Source organism: Equus quagga, chromosome 12 (assembly GCF_021613505.1).
Source record: "Equus quagga isolate Etosha38 chromosome 12, UCLA_HA_Equagga_1.0, whole genome shotgun sequence".
In the NCBI taxonomy this organism is placed as follows: Eukaryota; Metazoa; Chordata; class Mammalia; order Perissodactyla; family Equidae; genus Equus; species Equus quagga.
Window position 1 is genome coordinate 41,943,733 of NC_060278.1, and position 22,464 is coordinate 41,966,196.

Genomic DNA, 22,464 nt, shown 5'->3' on the forward strand with positions numbered 1-22,464 from the left:
GGGGCCGCCCGGGGGAGGGACAAGGATGGAGCCGGGGAAGCCGAGGCTCCCGGTCCCAGGGCGGAGGAGGGGGAGCGTGGCCCCCGGAACCCCAGCAGCCTGGGGTATTGTCGTGTTCGCTCCTGGTTGCAGACTCTTGCAAGCCGGATGCCCTCTGTGGATGAAAGATGTATCATGGAATGAACCCGAGCAATGGAGATGGATTTCTAGAGCAGCAGCAACAGCAGCAGCAGCCTCAGTCCCCCCAGAGACTCTTGGCCGTGATCCTGTGGTTTCAGCTGGCGCTGTGCTTCGGCCCTGCACAGCTCACGGGTGGTGAGTGACCCCGCTGTCGCCGGGAGGGGGCACGGACGGCACGGAGGGGGAGCCTGGCTGGCCGGACAGCCCTGTCGCTCCCTGGTACACGCAGACTTCTGGGGTACCCAAGGACCTGAGGAGCCCCTGTGTCCCAGCCTAAGACCACTCGTCTTCAAAACCCCTGGAGTTCCCAGAAAATTCTTCTGTGGAGCCCACACAGATTCACACACCCACATTCTGTCTGGAGCTTCCCACCAGCTGCCCAGCCTGGCTTCTCTGAAGGAAAAACAATAAGCTTGGCCCATTATTCTTACTTTGGCAGAGAGAGTGAGAGAGTGAGAGAAAAGTGGCGAATTCGTGGTTAAAATGTGTTTGTGGAACTTTGACCCTTGTCTATGCCCTTAGTAGCCAGAGGTCAGGTTTCAGCCTCTGGAATTAGGCCAGGGTTGCAAGGACCATCTTAGTGAATAGGAAAGGTCTGAAAGCCTGGCCAGACTGGCTGCAGGACAGGTCTATTTGAAAGTTAACTTTCTCTTTCCCTGGGAGGCGGTGTGTTCAGGCATGTCTGTGCATGTTGGGAGTAGGGAGGGGAGGTGGAGATTCTCCTTAAGATGTGTTTCTGGAGCACTGCTTGGCTTACCCAGCTCCGATTTACAGGGGGAGTAAAGTCAAGTGCTTTTCTGTGAAGTGGAAGTTAGCTGAGATAAGATGGAAAGCCCTTCTCTCCATAGGTGGCTAGTCTATAACATCTTTGGGTCTAGCGGCGGGGGCTAGCTTTCAGTTGTGGTAGAGGAAGACAGATGGAGCTCCTCGGAGCCTCAGAGTTCCTCTGCCTCCACTGCTCGTGGCTGTCCATCACTGCTGCCCCTTCCAGATTCTCTATGAGAGCTTGCCTGTGTGGACGAGTTAAAAGGACAGAATCGTGTTTCTGGAGCTGAAATACTGTTGGTATGTAAATAAATTATAATTGGTGGGAAAATAGGTATTGATTGATGTAAATAAACCATTTCAGCGTTTTAAAATATTGCTGTTTCAGAGAATGCAGAGATGAAGATGGAAAAAAAATGAGTGAAAAATTAGCAAAAGTGGGGGAGGGGAATAGCAAGTTGGGCTTTAACACAGAGTAATCAATAACTCGGGGCGTTCCACTTAGAGATCTGAAAGATGCTGAGAGTATAAAGGAGCTTCTGTGATGTGCCTGTCGATCAGAATTAGAGAGAAAATGCTGATGTTTTGCTTTGGTTGGGGACCCAGTTTGGGTTTTGGTTTTTGACAAGGGGTAAATTTTTTGGTGCTCTTATTTTTATAGAAATATCTCTTGAGGCAGGTTTCCTTTTAGAGGACAAGGTCAAATGGGATGCCAGGCCAGCCCCTGGGTGGCCTGCCAGGGCTCTGGTCATAGCCTGACCATAGACATTAGCTCCAATTCGCGGGTGGTTGAGAACAGGTGGGCAGGACAGCTTGAGTGGGGCTGGCTCAGTCCTTCTCTCTTCTCTTCTCTTGACTCCAGTTCTAGGCTTCATTCCCTCAAACCAGGTCCATGTGATTTTCCATCTTCTTGGTCCCTTTCTCTATCGTAGGTGACAGATTAATCAGGGCACATCTACGTGTGTCTTGACTCTTGGTATTGGCAGTGTGAGGTCTGGGCACAGCCTGGATTTGAAGGCTGTGCTCTTGTTTCTGCTGTTGATGTTTACAGAGCATCCTCCTCAAGGATCTCAGAGCTCAGTGCACAGCACGGCCCCCTCAGTCTCACAGCAGTCACCCGTGTGGTGGTACCACATGTCTTTTATCCCTCTTTTCCGAGGGGAGAGGATGTCAAGCAAAAAGCTCCAGAGCCTTGAAGAAGAAGGTGGGAGTAAGCATTGCTGGTCACTTCGCAGCTTCAGAGCTCTTCTTTTTTAGCTCCTCATCTGCTGCAGAAGGCTAGCCATTGGCTTTGTTTCGTCTTGAACTCCTGGGGGCTGCGAGTGTGATTTCTGCAAGAATATGTAGCCTTTCAGAATTCCCCTGTGAATCAACAGTTTGGGTGGAGAAGGGCGGTGGGGGTTTGTTCTTTGGAGTTCGCTGTACAGAGATTTCTTTCTTAGTGAAGAAACCCACGTGGAGGCTCCAGGATAATAATAAAAGAAAATTTATGTTAATTCTAGACCAGGGCTTCTAAAACTTTAATGTGCATATGAATCACCTGGGATCTTTGGTGTGGGATGGGGCCTGAGAGTCTGCATTTCCAACAAGCTTCCAGGTGATGCAGTGGCTTCTGGTCCAAGGACCATACTTTGATTAGTAATGCTTTAGACTAAGGCATTCCGTAAAGGAAGTTGGTTCTGACTCCAGACTTTCTGCCATCACTCTCAATTACCCAATGCAAATGGCCTATGAGGGAGATAAGTCTCAGTATCTAATCTTTAGGTGATTCACGGAGCTGAAAATCAGCTCTCAGAGAGTGCCTTATTTTTTTTCCTCCGCAAAAAAGGTGCGTATTTAATAGACACTGTTCTGAAATGTGGATTTTCATTTTTGATTGCTTTCAGTGGAAAAGGAACACCACAATGGCAAGATATAATAGCCTCAGCTAGAGGAAAAAAGCGTGTGCCCAATACAAGTGTTATAGAAAAAGCCGCACTAGAAAGGGAGAGATGATCAGATGAAGAAAAGGGGGGAAAGAGAACTCTATCAAAAACGAAATGCTTTGTCCTAGAACGGCAGAGATTCAGTGCAGTTCTTTGAGCCCTGGGAGAGCTTTCATGGGCCTGAGTTGGCCAGAGGTGACTTTTGGATGGCTGTTTATACAGGTTGTCTTTTGTAAATTAGGGAGAAGGGCCCTCACTGGGGGCCAGTAAGACCAAATACCCTGAGAGGACGAACACCAGCTTCATAGGGAGACGCAGGACCCTGCTGTTCCAGAATCGCGTGGAGCACGGCCTCGGCTGCTTCTCTTTCTCTCCATCCCTGTAAGAGTTAGCAGACACCTGCTGGGTATTTGACGGCTGCTCAGAGTGGTCCACCCAGGCTTAGAGGAAGACAGCTAAGAGTTTGCTCTGTAAGTTGGTCCTTAAAGGTGAACTTGAATCCCGGTCCCAGGGCAGAGGAGGGGGAGTGTGGACCCCGGAACCCCAGCAGCCTGGGGTATTGTCGTGTTCGCTCCTGGTTGCAGACTGTGTTCTCAGGAACACAGGCCAAGCTCTGCTACTTGATGGCTTTGGGGCCTTGGGCCTTGGAAGCCTCAGTTTCCTTAGCCGTAAAATGAGGATGCTGCCACCTACCTTAAGGGGTTGGTGTGAGGGATGGAAATCATGTGGTAGTCACTGGGTAAATGTGGATAGTAATAGTGAGTTTGGGGCTAAGACAATGCAGTAATCGTCTGGGCCTTTGCTTTATTTATTCAATAAAGATTTGAGTGACTTTCCCCACCCTGTGCCAAACACTGTTGTGTGTGATATTCTTTTTTTTTTTTTTCTTGAGGAAGATTACCCCTGAGCTAACATCTGCTGCCAATCCTCCTCTTTTTGCTGAGGAAGTCTGGCCCTGAGCTAACATCCATGCCCATCCTCCTCTACTTTATATGTGGGACGCCTACCACTGCATGGCTTGCCAAGTGATGCCATGTCCGCACCCGGGATCCGAACTGGCAAACCGCGGGCCGTTGAGGCGGAATGTGCAAAATTAACTGCTGTGCCACTGGGCTGGCCCCTATGATATTCTTTTTACGTAGAAGAACCTTCTTGTACTCTCTATTCTTTTGCCTAATGAACAAATTTCTCTTCAAGACTCAACTTAAAATGCCATCATCTCTGTCATATTTCCCTGGTCACTAAGCTCTCCCCTCCCCTGGTTTCCCACTGTGCTGAGTCCAGCTCTCTATCATAACATCGTTCTTATCCACTAGACCATAAGCCCATTGAAGGCAAGAACCTTGACTTTATTCATTTTCATGTCCCAGGCACCCCGCACAGCACGTAACACACAGTAGATGCTCAGCTGATGTTGGTTGACAGCAGGAAAAAAGATTCTCAGGTTGCTGCCAAACCATTTAGAAAGTAGTTACCAGGGGTGTGTCACAGAAGTGAAGAGTTTGCTGGCAGTTGAGGCTGCTTCCATTCGGAGGTGGTCTAGGAGGTTGAAGGAAACATCAGGAGAGGCTCTAGAGAAGACGTGGCACTTAGGATGGCATCTGAGGGAGGGGGCGAGTGGAGCACCCCCGGGCGGTGAGACATCTTGTGCAAAGGTGTGGAGGTGGTTACATGATGGGACTGTTCAGGGAGCAGAGAACATTCTGGTTAATCTAAAGCATAGTGTACCTGCAGGGATGCAGGAGAGGAAAGAGGACAAAGAGGTTGGAACCCTATCATAAGTGTCCTCGGAGGCCCCAGTGAGGATTCTGAGTGTCGCATAGCAGGCAGTGGGGACCCACTGCAGGGTTTAGAACAGGAACATAATGTCATCTGAGCTGTGCCCTGTTTCTTCTCTCTGCTTCCAAGCCTCTGACCTGGGGCACTCCCAATCTGGTGCCCTCTCTGCACATTAAGAGTTATGGCACTCCTGTGGTTGAATTAAGCCCCTTGAGGTCTTGTTTGGGCCATGTGGCCGTAGCACTGGGCTGTGTGCCAGCAAGGCAGGAACAGATACCTTCTGACTGGCTCACTGATTTGGAGATGCCGGTCTCTTGGAGTTTTATTGGGAAAGATTTCTTACTAGGTCGAGTGTAAGCTTTTCATGCAATGTTATGTCTAATAGCCATGATTTCCAGTGGCACTTAATCTGTAAACAAAAGTCCCAACTCCTCAAACTCTAAAGTATGTTTCTTCAACAAAAAGCCACCTTAATATAAGCAACATGGACGCTCTTTCGATTCATCCCCGAGGTGAAATCTGAAAGCTTTTGGAGACACGAGAAGGATTTCATCCAGCAAGTAGCAAATCTCTCCTCTCAGGGGTCTGAAGTGGTGAGTCAGAGAGAATCACTGGTTCCTTAATCCCTGAGAGTAACAAAGAGTGTAGGTGAAGATCTCACTCCAGTAAATACCGATTAGATAAGTGAAGAACAGCACCCACATTATCCTGTTCCTAGTGTCAGAGGCATATTTCAGAAGCTTCCAAGAGGCCAAGGAGACTTGCCCTTAGTTAGAAAGCTCTGGTGCAGCAGGAGCGCCCCACATTCTTTATAGGGCTGACAGATCAAGTTCAGCCTCTGCCATTGCACAGCTGTGTGCGCTGGGCAAGTTGTGTAACTTTCCTTGGCTCACTTCCTTCCGTATCACTGACGTTCTTTGACTCTGTGATTATAGGAATTTGATGGGTTCTGGTGGGTAAAGCCGGCTCTCTTTTTTCCATCTATCCGTCCATCTTTTGCTTTGACTGTCTGTTGTCTGCCCTGGGGATATGCAGATAAGAGGATGCAATCCTTGCTCCAGAGGAAACATACAAGTAAGGGTTGGTTTCTTCTCAAAAGTTTAAATGCAAAGGGCTTGCATAAAATCACAGTTGCGTCATGTAACGACAGGATGCGTTCTGAGAAATGCGTTGTTAGGTGATATCATCATTGTGCGAACATCATAGAATGCACTTACACAAACCTGGGTGGTGTAGCCTACTCTACACCTGGGCTACGTGGTACTAATCTTCTGGGACCACCATCCTATACGTTGTCTGTCACTGGGAGAAATGTCGTTGTGTGGTGCACGACTGTATTTGTTTTGTACATAAATTTTTAATTCAGTTTAAAACGTAGTGTTATTTATTGATACCGATGAGAAAGGTGATTTTCCCAGACTTCTCTTTTTCCTTGTCTTATTTTGCAGGTTCATTTGGTGTTTGACAATTGAAATAATCACACATAGCAACAGTATGTCTAAATAGGTCATTGGGATCATTGCCTCTGAATTGAGGGAAAGAAAGGGGCAGAAAGATAAATTTTCTAATTTGTTTAAAACAGTGGCATTTCACCAAGACCAACCATACCACTTGGGACAGATACATCAGATGTATATGCTCATGTATCATATACAACATTTTATCCGTTTATTGGTCCATTCTCACAAGAACAAGGAGTTCAACTATTGCTAAGCATGGAAGGTTGGAAAAAGATGGGAGCGAGTTTAAAACTGGCCAACAGCTGAGTGATCGATAAAGGTTTGCAAATTGTTAAGATTAGTAATCGCAGACCTTTAGAGAGTGTTCACTCTGTGCCAACGCTGTTCTCCACTGACGTACATTAACTCATTTAATCCTCACAACAACTGTATGAGCCAGGTACTATTATTTTTCCTGATTTTGTAGAAGAGGAAACTGAGGGATAGAAAGATTAAGCAACTTGTTCAGTGTCAGCTGGCTAGAAAGTGAGGTACGGTGACCCAGATTATCTTTCTAATTATAAATTTTCTCTTAAGCATGGAAATCCCAATCTCTAAATGCCTCTTTTTTTTTTTCGCTTTTTCTTATATTTCAACCCCAATATTTCTCTTTAAGCCACAGTTATCAAGGATTCTGGATCCTTAGCCCTCCCTGCCCTGATATAAGGGGATTCTTTTGTGTTGTGACCAAAAAGCAGAACACATACAAGCAATCAATAACAACAACAACACAGTGCCACCACTCAAGGCACAGGAGGCCAGAGAGCCTGAACCTGCAGCTCCTGATGGAGAAAGGGCAGGGCCAGAAACCCTTCAACCTTCCAGGCTGGGTTTTATCTCAATTCCCGGCTCTCTGTGGCCGTCAGAGGATGGTGGTCAGAATGGGACATGCTCTGACTCCTACCTGCTCTGAGGAGCAAAGAGGAATAAATGATTGGCTGCTCCCTGGGACCCTCTGCTAGTGACTGTCACCACCATCCCCATCCCCTTCCGTTTATTGTTCCCAGTGTGATGGGGAGTGGTCCTTGTCCTTGTCCTTTGGTCAAGCATCAATAATAACTTTAGCGAATGTGTGCTTAGAGTGTTATAGTTTCCAAGGTGTTTTTACATCTATCACCATCTTTAGTTTTCTTAACAACCCAGTAAGCTAAGGAAGAGATTTTGATTTTTTCTCTCCTTTCTTTTTTAATTTGAAGAAATTCTCAAGGAGGTTGATCTCCGAAGGTCCCGCAAATAGTCAGACAAAGCCACAGTAGGAGCCAGACCTGTTGATCAAGACTTTCTGCTTTGTCACTTTTAAACCCATCTTCTCAGTTGTATGATGTAGATGATAATCTAGTTAGTATGTAACAAAAGATAAAAGAAAAATGATATCAGGATCATGAGCATGAGTAAAACTTCCCTCAAAAAGGTGAACTTTGAAGTAAGAATAAGATTTGATAATTTATGAGATCTGAGAGTTACTCTGCGAAAGCATCTTCAATGGGATGAGCCTAAGATGCTAAGTTTTAGGGAAGAATTTGGCCCAATATTTCTTCTTCGTTAAGAAAAATCTTGCTGTCCTACTACTCTAAGACAGAAGAAATTATCCACTCAAGAAGAAACACAGATAGAAGTAATTAAATGAGTTGCTCACAAACTGGAATTAAAAGTGCATTTTAAAATAGCTTCTTAATTGAGAGTATTGTAATTGCTTTATTAGTCTTAAACAAGGTAAACTGGGAACATCAGAGAAGTAAACAAAATAATTCTTGATATTGTTTGGGAATGACACTACACTTGGGAGCACCATGGTGGATGAGCCCCTGAGACTCCACTCTGGAATGAAGCCACATGCAGGCCCCAGCAGGGCAGGGAGCTGTGGGCAGATATGTGCGTGAGCTTGTTGACTGCGTGCTCCGTCTCTGGGAATGGATTTTTATTCTGAGAAGTGAGAGGAGTTGCAGAGCCCGGCATACTTGATCAATGATCGTTTCATCATTATCCCAATAAACTGAGCTTTGCAAGAGAGAGAATGAGTAAGGTTTTTTGGGAGTGAAAGTTCATCCTGGTTATCTCATGTTTCTGTTTGAAATTGGTGACTTTATCTCCTGGAATTACTAGCGTGGGAGTAGATCTAAGCAAGGAGGGTCACTCATGTACCCTATTCCTTTTTCTCAGTGTCACAAATACAAAAAGACCTTATTTCTTCAGCCTGATTGCATTTATCAAAGATATATGTAATTGAATTGGGTGGCCCAGTAGGAGGGAAGTTCTTTTAAGAAATAAATAAAATCCATGCTTACATGGGTTCTTCAGAATCTCTGTGTGGACCACGTTGTTACTGATGTAGCTGGTTTCCAAATTCGGATTCTCACTATGTAGAGGAGTCCTTTGGACTTCCCTAAACACACTCAGAAGATTCTGATTCTCTCCAGGTGAGAAACAACAGGCTCTGCTTGTTTTGTAGAAATTTGATAGGTTTAGAGGGTTATTCGTGTGAGAGGCTCTCAATTGTTCTATTAGACTGCTTCTGTTAACTAACTCTGTCTCAGTGTCAGAATCGCATCCAAGGATGCTTTTAATGGTTCTTTTTGGGGGACACATCTGCAAATTTAAGTGATAGCGTGACAGCATGTACTCGATGGCTGATTGGGTCCACCTCTGTGTTTAAATCCTACTTAAAATAGGGAAAGAATCTTTTAGAAACTTGCAGTTCCTCTACTGTGGAACAATCCAGTTCTGAATCTCTATGTGGCCTTTAAAGGGCTTGCCCAGATTTTTCCCTTTCGATTGTAAACGGGAGGCCAGATTTTTCCTCTCACCCTTCCGTTTACACCCTTGTTTTGTAGATAGGAGTTGCTTATTTGCTTTAATTATGGCTTGGTGGTTAGGTTTTAATTTCTTGAGGCAAAGAGCTGGAGAGGTATAGGATTCTTTAGAGAATACACAGGGACAGTTTTCCTTGCTACTGTCACCAACTGGCTGAGTGGCGGTAACCTAATTGCTGTCTCAGTTTCATTATCTGTGAAATGGACCATCTGTCTCCCGTGGTTGTTGGGAGAATCAAGTGCAGTAATAGGGGGAACTCTCATAGCCAGTTGAGATATCAACATTATCACCAACAAACTGGTAGTGAATGCTTGGTACACTCACTATGCTGGCGTTACCAAGAGTTTCCTTTGTCCTGAAGGGATATAGCATAACAAGTGCATAGTAATACCCAGTGTCACGGGCCGAGATAGATGTGTGGTAGAGAAATCACTGGGCAGTCCCTGACCCTTGGCCCCAATAGTCCCGTAGGACTCACTGTCATGGTATGGTATGGGAGGTCCTATAGTGGAGCCTCTGGGGAAGTGGGAGGAGCGGGGGAAGATGACCTTTGAGCTCAGTCTTGAACAATAAAATCATTTCCCAGGCAGAGAAGGTGTTGAGAGCTGCCTTTTTTCAGGAGAGAGAACAGCATAGGCAGAGCCTCAGAATGAGGAAGAACGCGTACTGAAGACAGGGAGTAGCTCCGGGCAGCCTAGTAAAGGGCATGTAGATTGAGAAGAGACAGGAGAAGAGGCTGGACAGGCAGGTTGGACCCACATGCCCAGCGAACTACAATGCTTAGGAATTTGAATGCTACGTTGTAGTCAACTGGGAGCCTAAAAAAGAGTCTTTAGGGGGCACAGCATGTTGGATCTTTGTTTTAGGAAGAAATCTTTAGCAATGTGGAAGATGTAGGAAAGATAGACCTTTGCCCATTATTTATTTGCATTTACCAGTGACTACGTGGAAGATACAGTTGGGGACAAAACAGAGCCTGTCCCCAGGGAACGTCTATTCTGGTGGCGGCCAGTTAGGGAACTCTTGCATTGGCCCCGAAGGGATATGATGAGGAGTAAATGCACGTAAAAGACGTGAAGAAGGAGTGTTGACTGGGGCCAGAGAGCCGGCTGGCTGTGGGGATGGAGGGGGAGGAAGAGGCGTTAGCGGCGTCTCCACAGTGGTCATTTGGAGGGAAGCTGATGAGTTCATTTCGGGTGAGGAGGCTTCGCTGCCTGCAGGACATCCGTTTGGGCACCATCTGTCCATCGGGCAGTTGGGAGCTCAGCTAGGTGCTCAGGAGAGGGACTCGAGCTGCAGATCTGTGAATCCTCCACATGGAGAGGGTTCTGGAGCTGTGGGAGGGGCTGGGCTTTCCCAGGAAGAGAGCATAGAATGAGCCAAGAGGAGGGTTTGGGGATGAAGCCCAGGAAACACCTACATTAATGCGTCGAGAGGAGAAGCCAGGAAGGAGGATGAGGAGTTATGCTGACAATCAGTATTGGTGATAACAATGATAAAACAACAACAGAACTCGATTCTCTTGCTCGCCCATTCTGACTTGGGAGCAGGAGAGTCGCTCTTATGTTATTATTAGGACGATGTTTAAGTACTTTGAATTCTGGATTCTCATACGAACCAGACGGAAAGGAGAGCAGGGCCAGGAGGAAGGACGGCTGTGCTTGGGAGGGTGGCGAATCTGCATAGATATGTTTGAGGCTCCACTGCAGAAGAGTCGGGATATTTTCCAGCCTTCATTGGGAGGACAAAGCTAACCAGAGAAGTAGAGTTCCACAGGGTCACTGGGTGACCATGGGCGACTTTGGGTGTTTCTCCTCCTGGGGGTGCTGAGCAGAGGGGACCGTGTGCATCAGTGCAGTGATGCTAGCTGGAGGCTTCTTCTCTGCAGGCGCCCCTTCCTCCGTGCTCCTGGTCACTGGGATTTGTCTGTGCTCAGTGCCCGATGCATATCCTTCCTACACAAATCCTTTGGCAGCAGGCCTAGCCTCTAGCCCTTCAAAGACTCAGGCTTCTCTGGCTGTCAGTTAATCTTCAAAGGTGCGATTGTCAGAGAGTGATCCCTGTGTTACCCCCGGCCCCTGTGAGCGGCTCTGTCACCTCGGAAGCGAGTCCCTTAACCTGCCCCTGCTTTGGTTTCTTCATCTGTAAATCAGGGGCAATGAGGCTCCTTCCTCTCCACTTCACAGGGGGCGGGGTGTGCGGATGAGGAGGAGGCAGGGTCGGAAGATGGGGCGTTTTATAAATACAAAACAGTTACAACCACCTGTTGGGAAGGAGACCTCTCTCTGCTGTGCCTAGGGCCATTTTTGCCTTTTGCTTCCCTAAGTGGGAAAGGAGGGCAAAGGATGCCCCGCACAGCATGTAAACACCTCCCCCACATGCAGGTCCTGACCCCCGTGAAAGCTCGTTTTGTGTGGACATGATGCCAGGCATCTGGAGGAACTCTTCTTCTGCAAAATGGGACGTGCCAATCTGTGCTGGGTCCCTGATGCTGGCACGTTCAGTGAATAATCGTGTCTGGAGATGGAGAAGGTCTCGTGCCATTGAGAGAAGCTTCTCCATAGCTGTTGGCCCGAGCCCAGTTGGCCCCTTTTGTGTGCTCGCAGAAGCCTCGGGAAAAAGAAATTAAACATGTGAGGCAGGCAAGTGATTTGTTATAGGTGGTTCGGATGTCCACGAGGGAGGCCGTGGTGCTATGTGTCCCTCTGTTGCCTTCCCCTTATCCTGCATGGTGTTTCTGTTACTGGAAGCTCCTAGGCCTGGTGCGCCAGCATCCTTAGGCTCAGGTCGGACAGTGGGATGAATTGGGAGCTGCGTTTGCATCCAGAGAATCACTAAATGCTTTGTCGGTGTTGATGCTCCCTGTCACCTCCAGCTGCACGCTGTCTGTAATCCTGGAGAATCTCTTTACAGCTTTGCAGGTGGGCTGCTGCTATTGGGTGTCTGTGGGCTGGAGATCTTGGGATTCCTAGTCCTTAGCGGGAATGCCTGGAAATCCTCAGTCTGCATTCCAGCCTCAGATCCCTTCAGGAGAGCAGCCTGTCAGCCGGCCAAGGGCGCCTCGCTGCAGCGTGTTCTCGGCCCCTGACTGGCCTCAGGGACTGTGGAGTGCCAGGGGCTGATCTGGGGAGAGATTCCCTAAACCAACGGGCTGTGAATTAATGGAAGAAGGTCTTGCATGGTTTTCTGAGGGAGCAGGGCACTTATCCCCCTTGACAGTGGCTTTGCCGAGAATCCGCCGATGAGGTTTTCATTTACATGGTAATGAGCGCACAGAGCTCCTGCCCTTTGTCATCTCCAGATGAAGGAAGACCCAGTTCTTTGGGGGCTCCCAACACACAGAGTGTCTAAAAATGGGAGCCAACCTGCCCTGGCTCTGTAGTAAGCACCTTTGCGCCTCGGGTGGGAAACTGCAGCCACGCTCGAGGGCGGGTTCCCGTTTCTCCGTTGCTGCTGTTGCTATTAAAATTGTTCTTTCTCGGTTCCTTCCATGCCGTGTGGTTACCAGGGGCTTTAATCAGAAACAGAGCCGGCGACTGGTCTCTCCCTCCACTTTGCGACGTGGTTGATGTGCTTCTCACCACCTGCATGTCTTCGTCTTCTAATTCTTGCCATTTTCTCCAGTACCTGCTGTGTTATGTTGTTGCTAAAGTGGGTCATGTTCTCTGTGACATAGCATAAGCTAAGTTCCGTGGAAATGCAAAAGATTGTACCAAGTCCGTTTCTCCTTGGGCCTTCCACTTACATTTAAACTCTCTTTTTTCCGTATTCCTGGATTAAGATTCACATAAAGTCACTCTTAGAGAGTTGAAGAGCAAGATGGTTGCCTATTCATTAAGAATAAGAGGGGCTGGCCCAGTGGCATAGTGGTTAAGTTCGTGTGCTCCACTTTGGTGACCTGGAGTTTGCCTGTTCAGATCCCGGGTGTGGACATACTCATCGCTCATCAAGCTATATTATGGCAGCGTCCCACATACGAAAAATAGAGGAAGATTGGCAACAGATGTTAGCTCAGGGCCAATCTTCCTCACCAGAAAAGAAAAAAGTTCTAGAAGAAAGATGATGCTGTAGGAGTGGTCCATTGACCTGGAAAAACAAAGGGGGAGCAAAATCCAGATTAGACCTGCTGAATCCATTCGTTTGCACTGCCCTGAGTCCTGCTCTTTCCTCCAGCTGGCCTTTATACAGCCACTCCCGGGCCTGGACTCCCCTCCATCCCCTTTCTGCCTTCACAGAGCCATCCCATCACTTAAGTGACAGCTTACATCTCACTTCCACACCTTCTGTGACCTCTTGGACGGCCCTGGGCTCCCCCAGCACCAAGAAATCTCTCTGTTCTCAGAGCTCTCAGAGCACTAGAATCATGGACTGTTGACATGGGGAGGACCATGGAGATGGTCTGGTCCAGGGGGTTGACACAGAGCCCTTGGCTCTGCCACAGGGTCGGCTGGGGACTGACGGGACCTGGCTGAGCAAGCCGCCCTGGAGCCCCCACCTGCTTCCACCTGAGTGTGCACCTGTTGTACCTGCCATGCCTCCTTCCATCCTTTCACCAACCTATGAAGACACTGTGCTGGTCCAGCCCATCATTGTAAGGTGGAGAAGGTCTCCATCAGCCATGTGGCACTTTAAGGTGGTCGCTGAGCACAAGGAGTCTGGAGGCAGACCCTCTGGCATTGAATCCCAGCTCTACTGCTTAGTTGCTTACATGTGGGGCAAACTACTTAATCTGTCTTTGCCTCAGTTTCCTCATCTGTGAAATGGGGCTAACACTACCCATGTCACAGAACTGTTGTGAGGACGAAGTAAGTTGATATAAGTTGTTTCAACTTAAAGTATCAGACGAAGAAAAAAAAAAGGGAGCAAAGGAAAGGTTTTGACAAAGGAAATGGAGAGCACACAGAATATTGAGTTGTTGTGTTGACCGTTAGTTTTCTCATTATCTCCGTCATCATTTGTCGCATTTTTAGTTCTAAAGGTTCCTGAGAGCTGGGATCCACAGCTGATTCATTTTTTTACCTGACCATGCTCTGTGTGTTGTAGATACTCAGTAAACCTGACTAACAAATGTGCGAGGAACTGAGTAAACTCTGATGTCAGACCTCTGAGGTGGGTTACAAGTTCCTCGAGGTGGGGCACCAGGCTTTCCCTCGTTGATCTCTCAAAGCACAGCCAGATGGAGCTGGTCCTGGTCCCCTACCCATAGCTCGGTCAGCGGGTCGGTGGCCTCTGCAGCCAAGACCTGCTACCAAACCCATAAAGGATATTGTAGAATCGAGCATTTTATTATTTCTAAACGCCTTCTTCCCTCGTGCTTCTGACATCTGGGTCAGGTGGTCACAAGAGCTGCAGTACTTGGCAGGAAGGACATTGAGGGGCTTGACATCGGGCTTTGCCTTGAACCTGGCCCCTCCCTCGGTGAGTGACAGCCCTGGAGGGTCTGAGTTTTTCACTTACTCTGACCTGACGGGGTTCAAACGTGGCTTTGAGCTGCTAAGGCTGAGGGAGTGAGCGGGTCTTTCAGCCTCTTGTCATCATCCACTCTCACGTTTACTTTATTAAGCACCGACTGGGTGCAAGGACTGCGGTAGGTGCTAAGACTAGAAATAGGAATAAGGTGCAGCCCCAGCCCTTGAGGAGCTTGAGTGTATGTGTTGATACCGTTATCAATCCGCGTGGACCACTGTTAACAAACCATCGTAGAGTGGGTGGCTTAAACAACAGAGTTTATTTTCTCAGGGTTCTGCAGGCTGGAGGTCCACGGTCAAGGTGCCAGCAGGGTTGGTGTCTAGTGAGGCCTCTCTTCCTGGCGCGGACGGCCGCCCTCCAGCTGAGTCCTCAGGTGGCCTTTCCTTGGTGTGTGCATGAAGGGAGAGAGAAGGAGACGGAATGCTCTGAGGTTTCTTCTTCTAAGGACACCAGTCCTCTTGGCTTAGGATCTCACCCTTATGACCTCACTTAACCCTAATTACCTCCAAACAGGCCCCATGTCCAAATACGGTCACATGCGGGCTTAGGGCTTCAGCGTACGAATTTTGGGGGACATAATTCAGTCCTTAGCAGAGACCAGAGAAAGATAAATGTTAATTCTGATGAAAAGATACTATGAGGATCCCAAGCTCTTATCCAGCCAGGGGAGATCAGGGAAGGCGTCCAGGAGGAGGTGATACCAGAGCTGAGTTCTAAAGAAAGAGTGGCAGTTAGGTGAAGAAGGGGAGGAAGAAGCGCTATGAGCAAGGATGTAGCCACGTGAACCTACCTGGGTGGGTGGTGGATTTTCAAACCATTCGCTTACCTATTCGTGCATTTCACTAAGTCATTCACCAAGTATTTCCTGAGGTTTGCTCTGCACAGGCTAACATGCAGACACAGGTGATCTGGAAGCTCAAATTTGCAGAGTTTCCCAAATTGCAGGACCATAATGTTCCCTCTAACCTAATCAACCTACTCCTAGACACTCCCATTATTTGATTACAGCTGCTGGCGACTAAAAAATCAATTGCAAGTGGCTCCCCAGGTCAGGCAGTGGCCCCACTCCTGGTTTAGGTCAGGTCAATATTGAATTATTATGTGTGGCTAGCCCGCAGAGAGGTGGCGGGTTAACAGCTGCAGTCGTAGAAGACTATCTCCGATTGTGTTTTTAAGTCATTTCGCATCTATCTTTTATGGGGCCGTTTCTTCTCTCCTAGTCAAAACATTTCCTTCGTTCCTTTTTTTTTCCCTTCTTGTGATATTTCAAGTCGAAACAAACGGAGCAGCTGAGTGATTTGTGGTTTGGTCGTGATGCCGTTCAAAGGAGCCTGGGTTAGGAGACCCGCAGCCCTTCTTGTTACAGAAGGGGCCTCATCCAGACCCTAGACCGACGGGGAAGCAGGGGCCAGGTCCGCCGAGGTCTCGCTCTCCTTGCTCATCCTTTCTGCTTCCCATGTCCTAGGAATTCACAGCCTTGTGCTCGTGGCCCAGCTCCCGGAGCTCTGTGAACCGTCCCCACCCCTGAACATGCGTGAAGACTTGCGTGTGCATTTCTCTGAAGAGCGTCTATAGCTTTCAACAGATTCTCAAATGGGTTCGTTTCCCACAAAGGGTTAAAAAATCATAGGCTGGGAGCAAACTGGTTAGAGTGAGTCTGTGGCTAAGCTGCTGATAGAGATCGTGCAGAGAGGGAAGCCGTCTTCAAGAGATTGGGAAATTATTCTTCCCCTTATGACTGGAGTCTTGTACTGAGACACCCATGGGCTGAGGTTCAAGGTGGACTGGAAAAGAGGGCCTAAAGAGGAGAAGCGGGCAGTGCTGGCTGACAAATGCATCTGGGCCGGCAGCCATCCGAGAGCTGCCCCTTTAAGTTAACCCTTCCTCCGCCCTGGCAATGGCAAACACTGCAATTTAGAAAAACTCTGCGACTGAGTGGTTTCTCTATAAATATCAAAAGAACATCTAGATACAGAATAAAGACATTTACTGAGTCATAATATGCACAAGGCACTGGACCAGGCAGGACGAGAGAGAGTCAGAGATGAATGATGGGCAGGACCCCAAAGCCTGTGCTATTATAGAAAATTATGTGTGGGGAAATATTCATCTTTATTTTTTTTTCCCCTGCAAATGTGGGCAGAATGAGAAATATTCCAATAAACAGCCAAAAGCATGCCTTTGTCTCGGTTATCTCTGTAATTCGGCATGTTCTCATGACATATTGAAACATTACAGACTTTATAACTGTGATTATGCTAGTTTCCAGTGTAATAAATGGATGGTTTGGTTGCACATGAAAAAAGTTTTTTTTTTTTTGCTGTAATGATTATTAGAAAGCATAATAGATGTCCCTATTGTTCAGATCCGTGGTCCACCCGGTTTGGGCTTTGGATTGGCCGTATTAGAGCTGGAGGACCTTAGAGGTTGTCGTAAGTCCTGGTGTGGAAGTGAAGGCCCCGCTGGTTAGAGGCGCAGCTGGGACTGGAACCCTGATATCTTCTCTCTGGTGGGGCTTTTAAAACCGTAACATCATTCACTGCCCTTCTGGTAACTGGGGATTATAACAACAGGACCCACCTTTTGGGGGTGCTTTGGATTAAATGAGATAATACATGAGATAATGCATGGATTAAATGAGAGAATCCAGCACGTCCTGGCCCAGAACGTGAGCTCAATGAATGGTAGCCATTATTGCATCTGTTCTGCCTGACTTCCTGTGGCTCTCCATAAATTCATTTAAACCCTTCTTGAATAGGTGCCCCCTCCCCTTGTCCAGCTAATGCATTTTATACGCATAGGAGCTGCTAAGCACTTCTTCTTAATTTCCCTCAAATGCCTTTATAGTTATAGGGGACACTCAGATAAGCCTTGTAGAACTTGAATATGCTGTTGTCCTTCAGACTTCATCTCCCTGGGAAGATCTCTCTGTTTGTCCCCCTGTCTCCTCATCTGTCTGTTTTCCTGTATCTCCCTCGGCTGGAGCCTTGGGTCCAGTCCCCCTGAGGCTTGGCCGAGGGGCCCTGGTAGTCAGCTGCCCAGGCACGTGGGCTGGCCCAAGGCCGGTGTGACAGGTTCCTTTCAGATGACGTCCGGAACATTGTTGACAGCTGTTTCTGTTTCCGGCAGCCCTCTTGGTGATGTTATCTCTCAAGCCCTCGGTAGGGTGATGGCAGGGAGCCCATTGTTTCATGAACACTGTGTAGTGTGAATTGTTTTCCCTGAGCCAGACTCGCTTACATCGAAACTCAGGAGCGGATGTAATGAGGAGGAGCCCTTCCCTTGTGTGGGGAACTTCACACTCATGAGCATAAGCTGGGAGGTTTACCACCCCTTACTGGAGTGAAATCATCAAAGCCACCCTGGAAGCAACAACTACAATGGAGCAATTCATGATTTATGTGAGAATATTAATTCAACACTTAACATAAAAAAAGTAGAGAAATGGTATTCACCTTGCTTAAGACCTTGTAACTAAGAACTGAAAGTTTGAAAACTTCTGTTGCGAGTCTGTGTCAGCGAGAATATCCAGCTCCGTACAGCATGGGTCAAGTCTTCATATGTCTTAACAGCTTGTCTCAGACAAGAAGTCAGAGTCTTATAAAATAGTGTCTTAGATTAATTATTTCATGTGTGCATTCAAGGTAGAATTACTAAGTGCTTACTATGCGGAGAACAATATCCCAGGTTCTGTACAGTGACCCGTAAGATAGGACTTCTGCCCCTGGGGGTCGAGATGTATTTAGTAGGGAAATCATTCTATCACCTGTCATTGTGACAGAGGAAAGTGTGTGTTGAGTGCATAGTCAGAGCGTTGTGGGGTCCAGGAGTAGGGGAGAGGGCTTCTGGCTGGTTTGAAGAGGCAAGGATTTGTAACAGAGATGACATTGGAGTTAGGCCTTGAAGGGTGTGCACAGTTTCAGCAGGAGGAAATGGAGAGCGGAGGGTTTTGGAAGGAAGAGTTTGAACACCGGCATTGTCGTGGGCAAGCACAGCGTACGTTCAATGCCAGGTGAGGACTGACTTTGGCCTGAACTGAGAGTATGTTTTGGAGACATACAGGCAATAAGACTGGAAAAGTAGTAATAATATTAATAAGAATGGTGATAATGATGGCCAACCAGTGATGGTTTATCAATTACTTGCTTCATGCCGGGTACTTTTCAGATGCTTTCTATGTATTAACTCATTTAACCCTATCACTTAGATACTGTGTTCATCTCCATTTTCAGATAAGCAAATCATAGCAGAGAGAGACTAAAGGACAGTCCATGGTCCTAGCATTAGGAAGTGGTGGGGCTAGGGTCCCAATCTAAGCCTTCTGGAGCCGCCTTGCCTCACGCTCCTAGGCTAGGGGTCGCTCAGCCGCAGGAGCTCAGATGTCAGACTAAGGACGAATTTGTCAGCCACCCTGTCTGCTTTTCCTCTTTACACCCTCTTTCCCAGTACACCTTGAAGCCCAGGCCAAAGGTGATTGAGCCCAAAACCTTAAGACAAAGGAAATCCTAAATAGGAAAAATAATTTCCTAATCTCTTGAAAACTGTTTCCTTCCTAAGAACTCATTGGGCGGCCATTGGCGAGCCATTGAGAGTTGCTGCAAGGAGCCGTGAGCGTGTTTGAGTCATGCTGTAGGGCCCTGGTTCTCACCTGGGGTGATTTTGCCCCTCATGCTTTAGGGCCCCGGTTCTCACCTGGGGTGATTTTGCCCCACAGTGGGCATTCATCAATGTCTGGAGACATTTTTTGTTGTCATGACTGTGGAGGGGTGGGTGGAGGGTGTGTGCAACTGGTGTCTAGAGGCTAGAGGCCAGGGATGCTGCTAAACATCTTACAATGCCCAGGACAGCTCCCTGTGTCAAAGCAGCATGCGGCCCAATTGTCCATGGGGCCGACGTTGAGAAACCCTGTGCTAGGGCAATTAGTCTGGCTGTGGTGGGGGCGGGGTAGGCTGGAGGGGGCGCAGAGGCAGGTAACCAGGAAGAGGTGTTCCAGGTGAGGCAGCGAAGGGCACAGAGGAAGTACTGGCAGCAAGAATGGGAGGGGAGAGAAAGCCAGGGTAGACTTTTCAAAGGATGAATTCAAGAGAATAGAGGGGAGGACCATGGAAGAAATTGCAGCCAGAGGTTTCTAGTGTGGGTGTCAGAGAGAAGAGTGGAATCATTAACTGTAATGGAGATGTCAGGGAGAAAAGCTTATTTTAGAAAGATGATGAGTTTGGTCTTAAGATATTTAAATTTTGACATGCAGGTAGAATTGCCCAGCAGGCATCTGAGAATGAGGGTGAAAAGAGAGAGGTTGGGGTTATAAATGAGGATTTAGGAGTCATCTCGTGGGAAGCAGTAATTACAATCAGTGTTCAGTGGTCTAGAGAGAAGCCTGAGGGACAGGGGGCCTGTGAGTGACACTGTGAGGGGTGGGGGCAAGGGCGAGTCCAGAGGCCTGCACGGAGTCCCAGCTCCATTTCTTAATAAGCCCATGATCTGGGACGTGTCCTTGAGCCTGTGTGCCTTAGTGTCCTCATAGGAGACCAAGGGAATGTGAGAGAGTAATGGGGAGCCAGGATAGTGCTGTGTTACCAAAATCAGGGACAAGAGGCTGTGGGGAGGGGGTGGGCAGCAGTGTGAAACTGCAGGGCTGGAGGAGACAGATGAGAACTACAAACAGCCCCTGTGTTTAGAGCTCATTAGTGACTTTGGGAACAGCATTTTCATGACGGGTTCTTGAGAAGCCCTTCAATGTAAGCTAGCCTCACCGGTAGTACCACAACCTCCAATTATTATTCTTTTTAAAGTGGGTCACAGAAGTTGTGTGTATATGGGCTTATCAGTGAATTACAGGTCTATCTTTTTCCGCGTTAAGCAAGAGAGAGAAATTATAGAAGAGGAGAGAGAGAAGATGCGTAGATGAGAAGTTATAAATGAGGAAAGAGAGACAACAGAGAGGAAGTTGGGATTATTTCTGCAGAATCGGTTTTTCTTCTCACCCCCAGACTTCTAGGCTTGAATGTAAGAAATACTGCTAAATGTTCTAAACTCAGGAAAATTGCCCAGACAGACTGAAGGAAGCAATCTGCCTGCTTTCCATGAGTACATGTCAGATTCCTCCCTGGACCACAAGACTGCCCTGCTTTGCTTGAGAGCTTAGTGGAAGGAGAGCTGGCCAGCCTCAGGTGGGACATGTCCATCTCGATTACACGAGGGCCGTGGGATCTGCGGCCCGTGGGGTGTGGCTGTGGAGTTTTTCTGGTGTTAAGGTTTGAGTCTTAACTCTGGGCTGACTGAAGCCTACCCAGCTTGCAGTGATGAGGAACACAGACATTGTCTTTGGCAGCCCTTCAAGCGGAAGCTTTTCTCTGGGATGAACAGTTCTTGAGCAATTTCTTCAGTGTATGAAGTTTAGATTGGCTCTTCTCTTACTTACAAATAAGCAGGCCAATTTTATTCTCAAGAAAGGAAGCCCCGGGGAAGTGCAAAGTCAGCACAACCTTACTGCGCTCAGAACGCCAGGCAAGTGGTGTCCTTGAACTCTCGTGACATTTATTTTTTAGTGTTCTGAGACTCTCACCTGAGAAGTTGGGTCTCATTTCTACCCCTTCCCTGACCTCTGGCAGCAACTCCTTTACCTGCCTGGGTCCTGCTTATCTCGTACATACCATGCATGCTGAACGCTAAAATACGCCCATCTCTTTGAAATATTGTACGAATGATCTTTGCTGGTCAATGTTAAAACCTGCAGATGCCCCTTCCTCTGTTTTATGGCGTGGTCAGTCTGTCCACATATATTCATTGAGTAGACATAGTTCTCAAGACTAAGCAGGGCCAGATTTCCAAACAGTTGTAATTCACAGCTTTTTGGGAGTCTGGCTATTTAGTGGAAATCTATGTTGTTCTTAAAGTGCAGTTTATTCATATGTTTAGTTTTTATTTTCTGAAGATGGGGAACCTGCGGCTTGGAGGGGGCTAAGTAGGGTTCTAGAGAGTGCCTTGGAGCTGGGCTACGTTCTCTTTCTTTCTGTTGCTGAAAATAAAGCTGGAGGGGTAGAGAACGAGAGTCAGGGAGAAAATGTGGAGAGGGACACCGACTGTGGTTCCTGGAGCAATCACACAGGAACTCCATGGGATGGAGAGGAAAACCATGGCTAATTTTAATCTTTTTGCTTATTAAAAAAGAGACATACATACACGTATATATAGTATGTATATATACGTGTATGTATGCAGGTCTTCATTGTTAAAATGTTTTTAGAAAATTTGGATAAGCAAAATTAAGAAAAAAAATGTCACGCTAACCCTCTGTTAAAAATGTGATGTATGTCTTTTCTATGAGTGCACATTTTTTTCCACCAAATGGTACTATATACATTATTTTGTAACCTGCTTTTGTTACTTACAGTATATCACGATATCTTTTTTACTCTTTTAAAAATTAATCTTTTATAACATCATTTTAACTCTCTGTATAGTATTCCATTTTATGCATATCCTGTAATTTATTTAACTGTTGTACTGCACGTGTGATGATCAGCAAAAATCAGAGGCAGTTTGTCCAGTCGGGAAGACAGTCTGATGATTACAAAAATCCATGTGTAATTATAAGCTGTAAAAAGTGCCATGAGGAAAACTACTTGGTGTTGAAAGTGCTTATGTGGGAGGAGAGGGGAAAGTCTGGCTCAGTCTGGGTTGAGGGAGCATTCAAAGAAGGCTTTCCTGGGGAAGTTAACTTTGAGCAGAGAGTTAAAGGGTTATCTAGGTGCAGGTCAAGGGAGAGGGTATTCTGGTAGAAGGAAGAGTCTGTGCAAAGATCCTGTGTCAGGAGGCAGCATAGAATGTTCAAGAACCTGAAAGAAGGCCAGTGAGGCTGGAGTAAAGAGAACCTCGTTCATCTTTATTGGCCATTTATATTTATTGGTTTGAATTGTTGGTTCATGTTGTCAATTTTTCTACTGATGTTTTTATCTTTTTCCTATTCTTTTGTAAAAACTCTTTAAATATTCACCCTTTTACGTATATTAACAATTATTGTTCTTGCACTTTCC

General features: G+C 47.2%; 1 protein-coding gene across 6 annotated transcripts in view; it reads left to right on the forward strand.

The window, feature by feature from the left end:
* Positions 1-22,464, forward strand: part of SUSD4 (sushi domain containing 4) — a 123,582-nt gene that overhangs the window by 749 nt on the left and 100,369 nt on the right. For 5 of the 6 annotated variants that reach the window (XM_046679096.1, XM_046679098.1, XM_046679093.1 and 2 more), the window contains exon 2: positions 133-315. In XM_046679096.1, coding sequence (XP_046535052.1) covers positions 168-315 — 148 coding nt within the window. In that variant the 5' untranslated portion in view covers positions 133-167. Of the gene's footprint in view, positions 1-132; positions 316-874; positions 1,246-22,464 lie in introns of those variants that run through there. The other variant, XM_046679099.1, reaches the window with a different exon arrangement.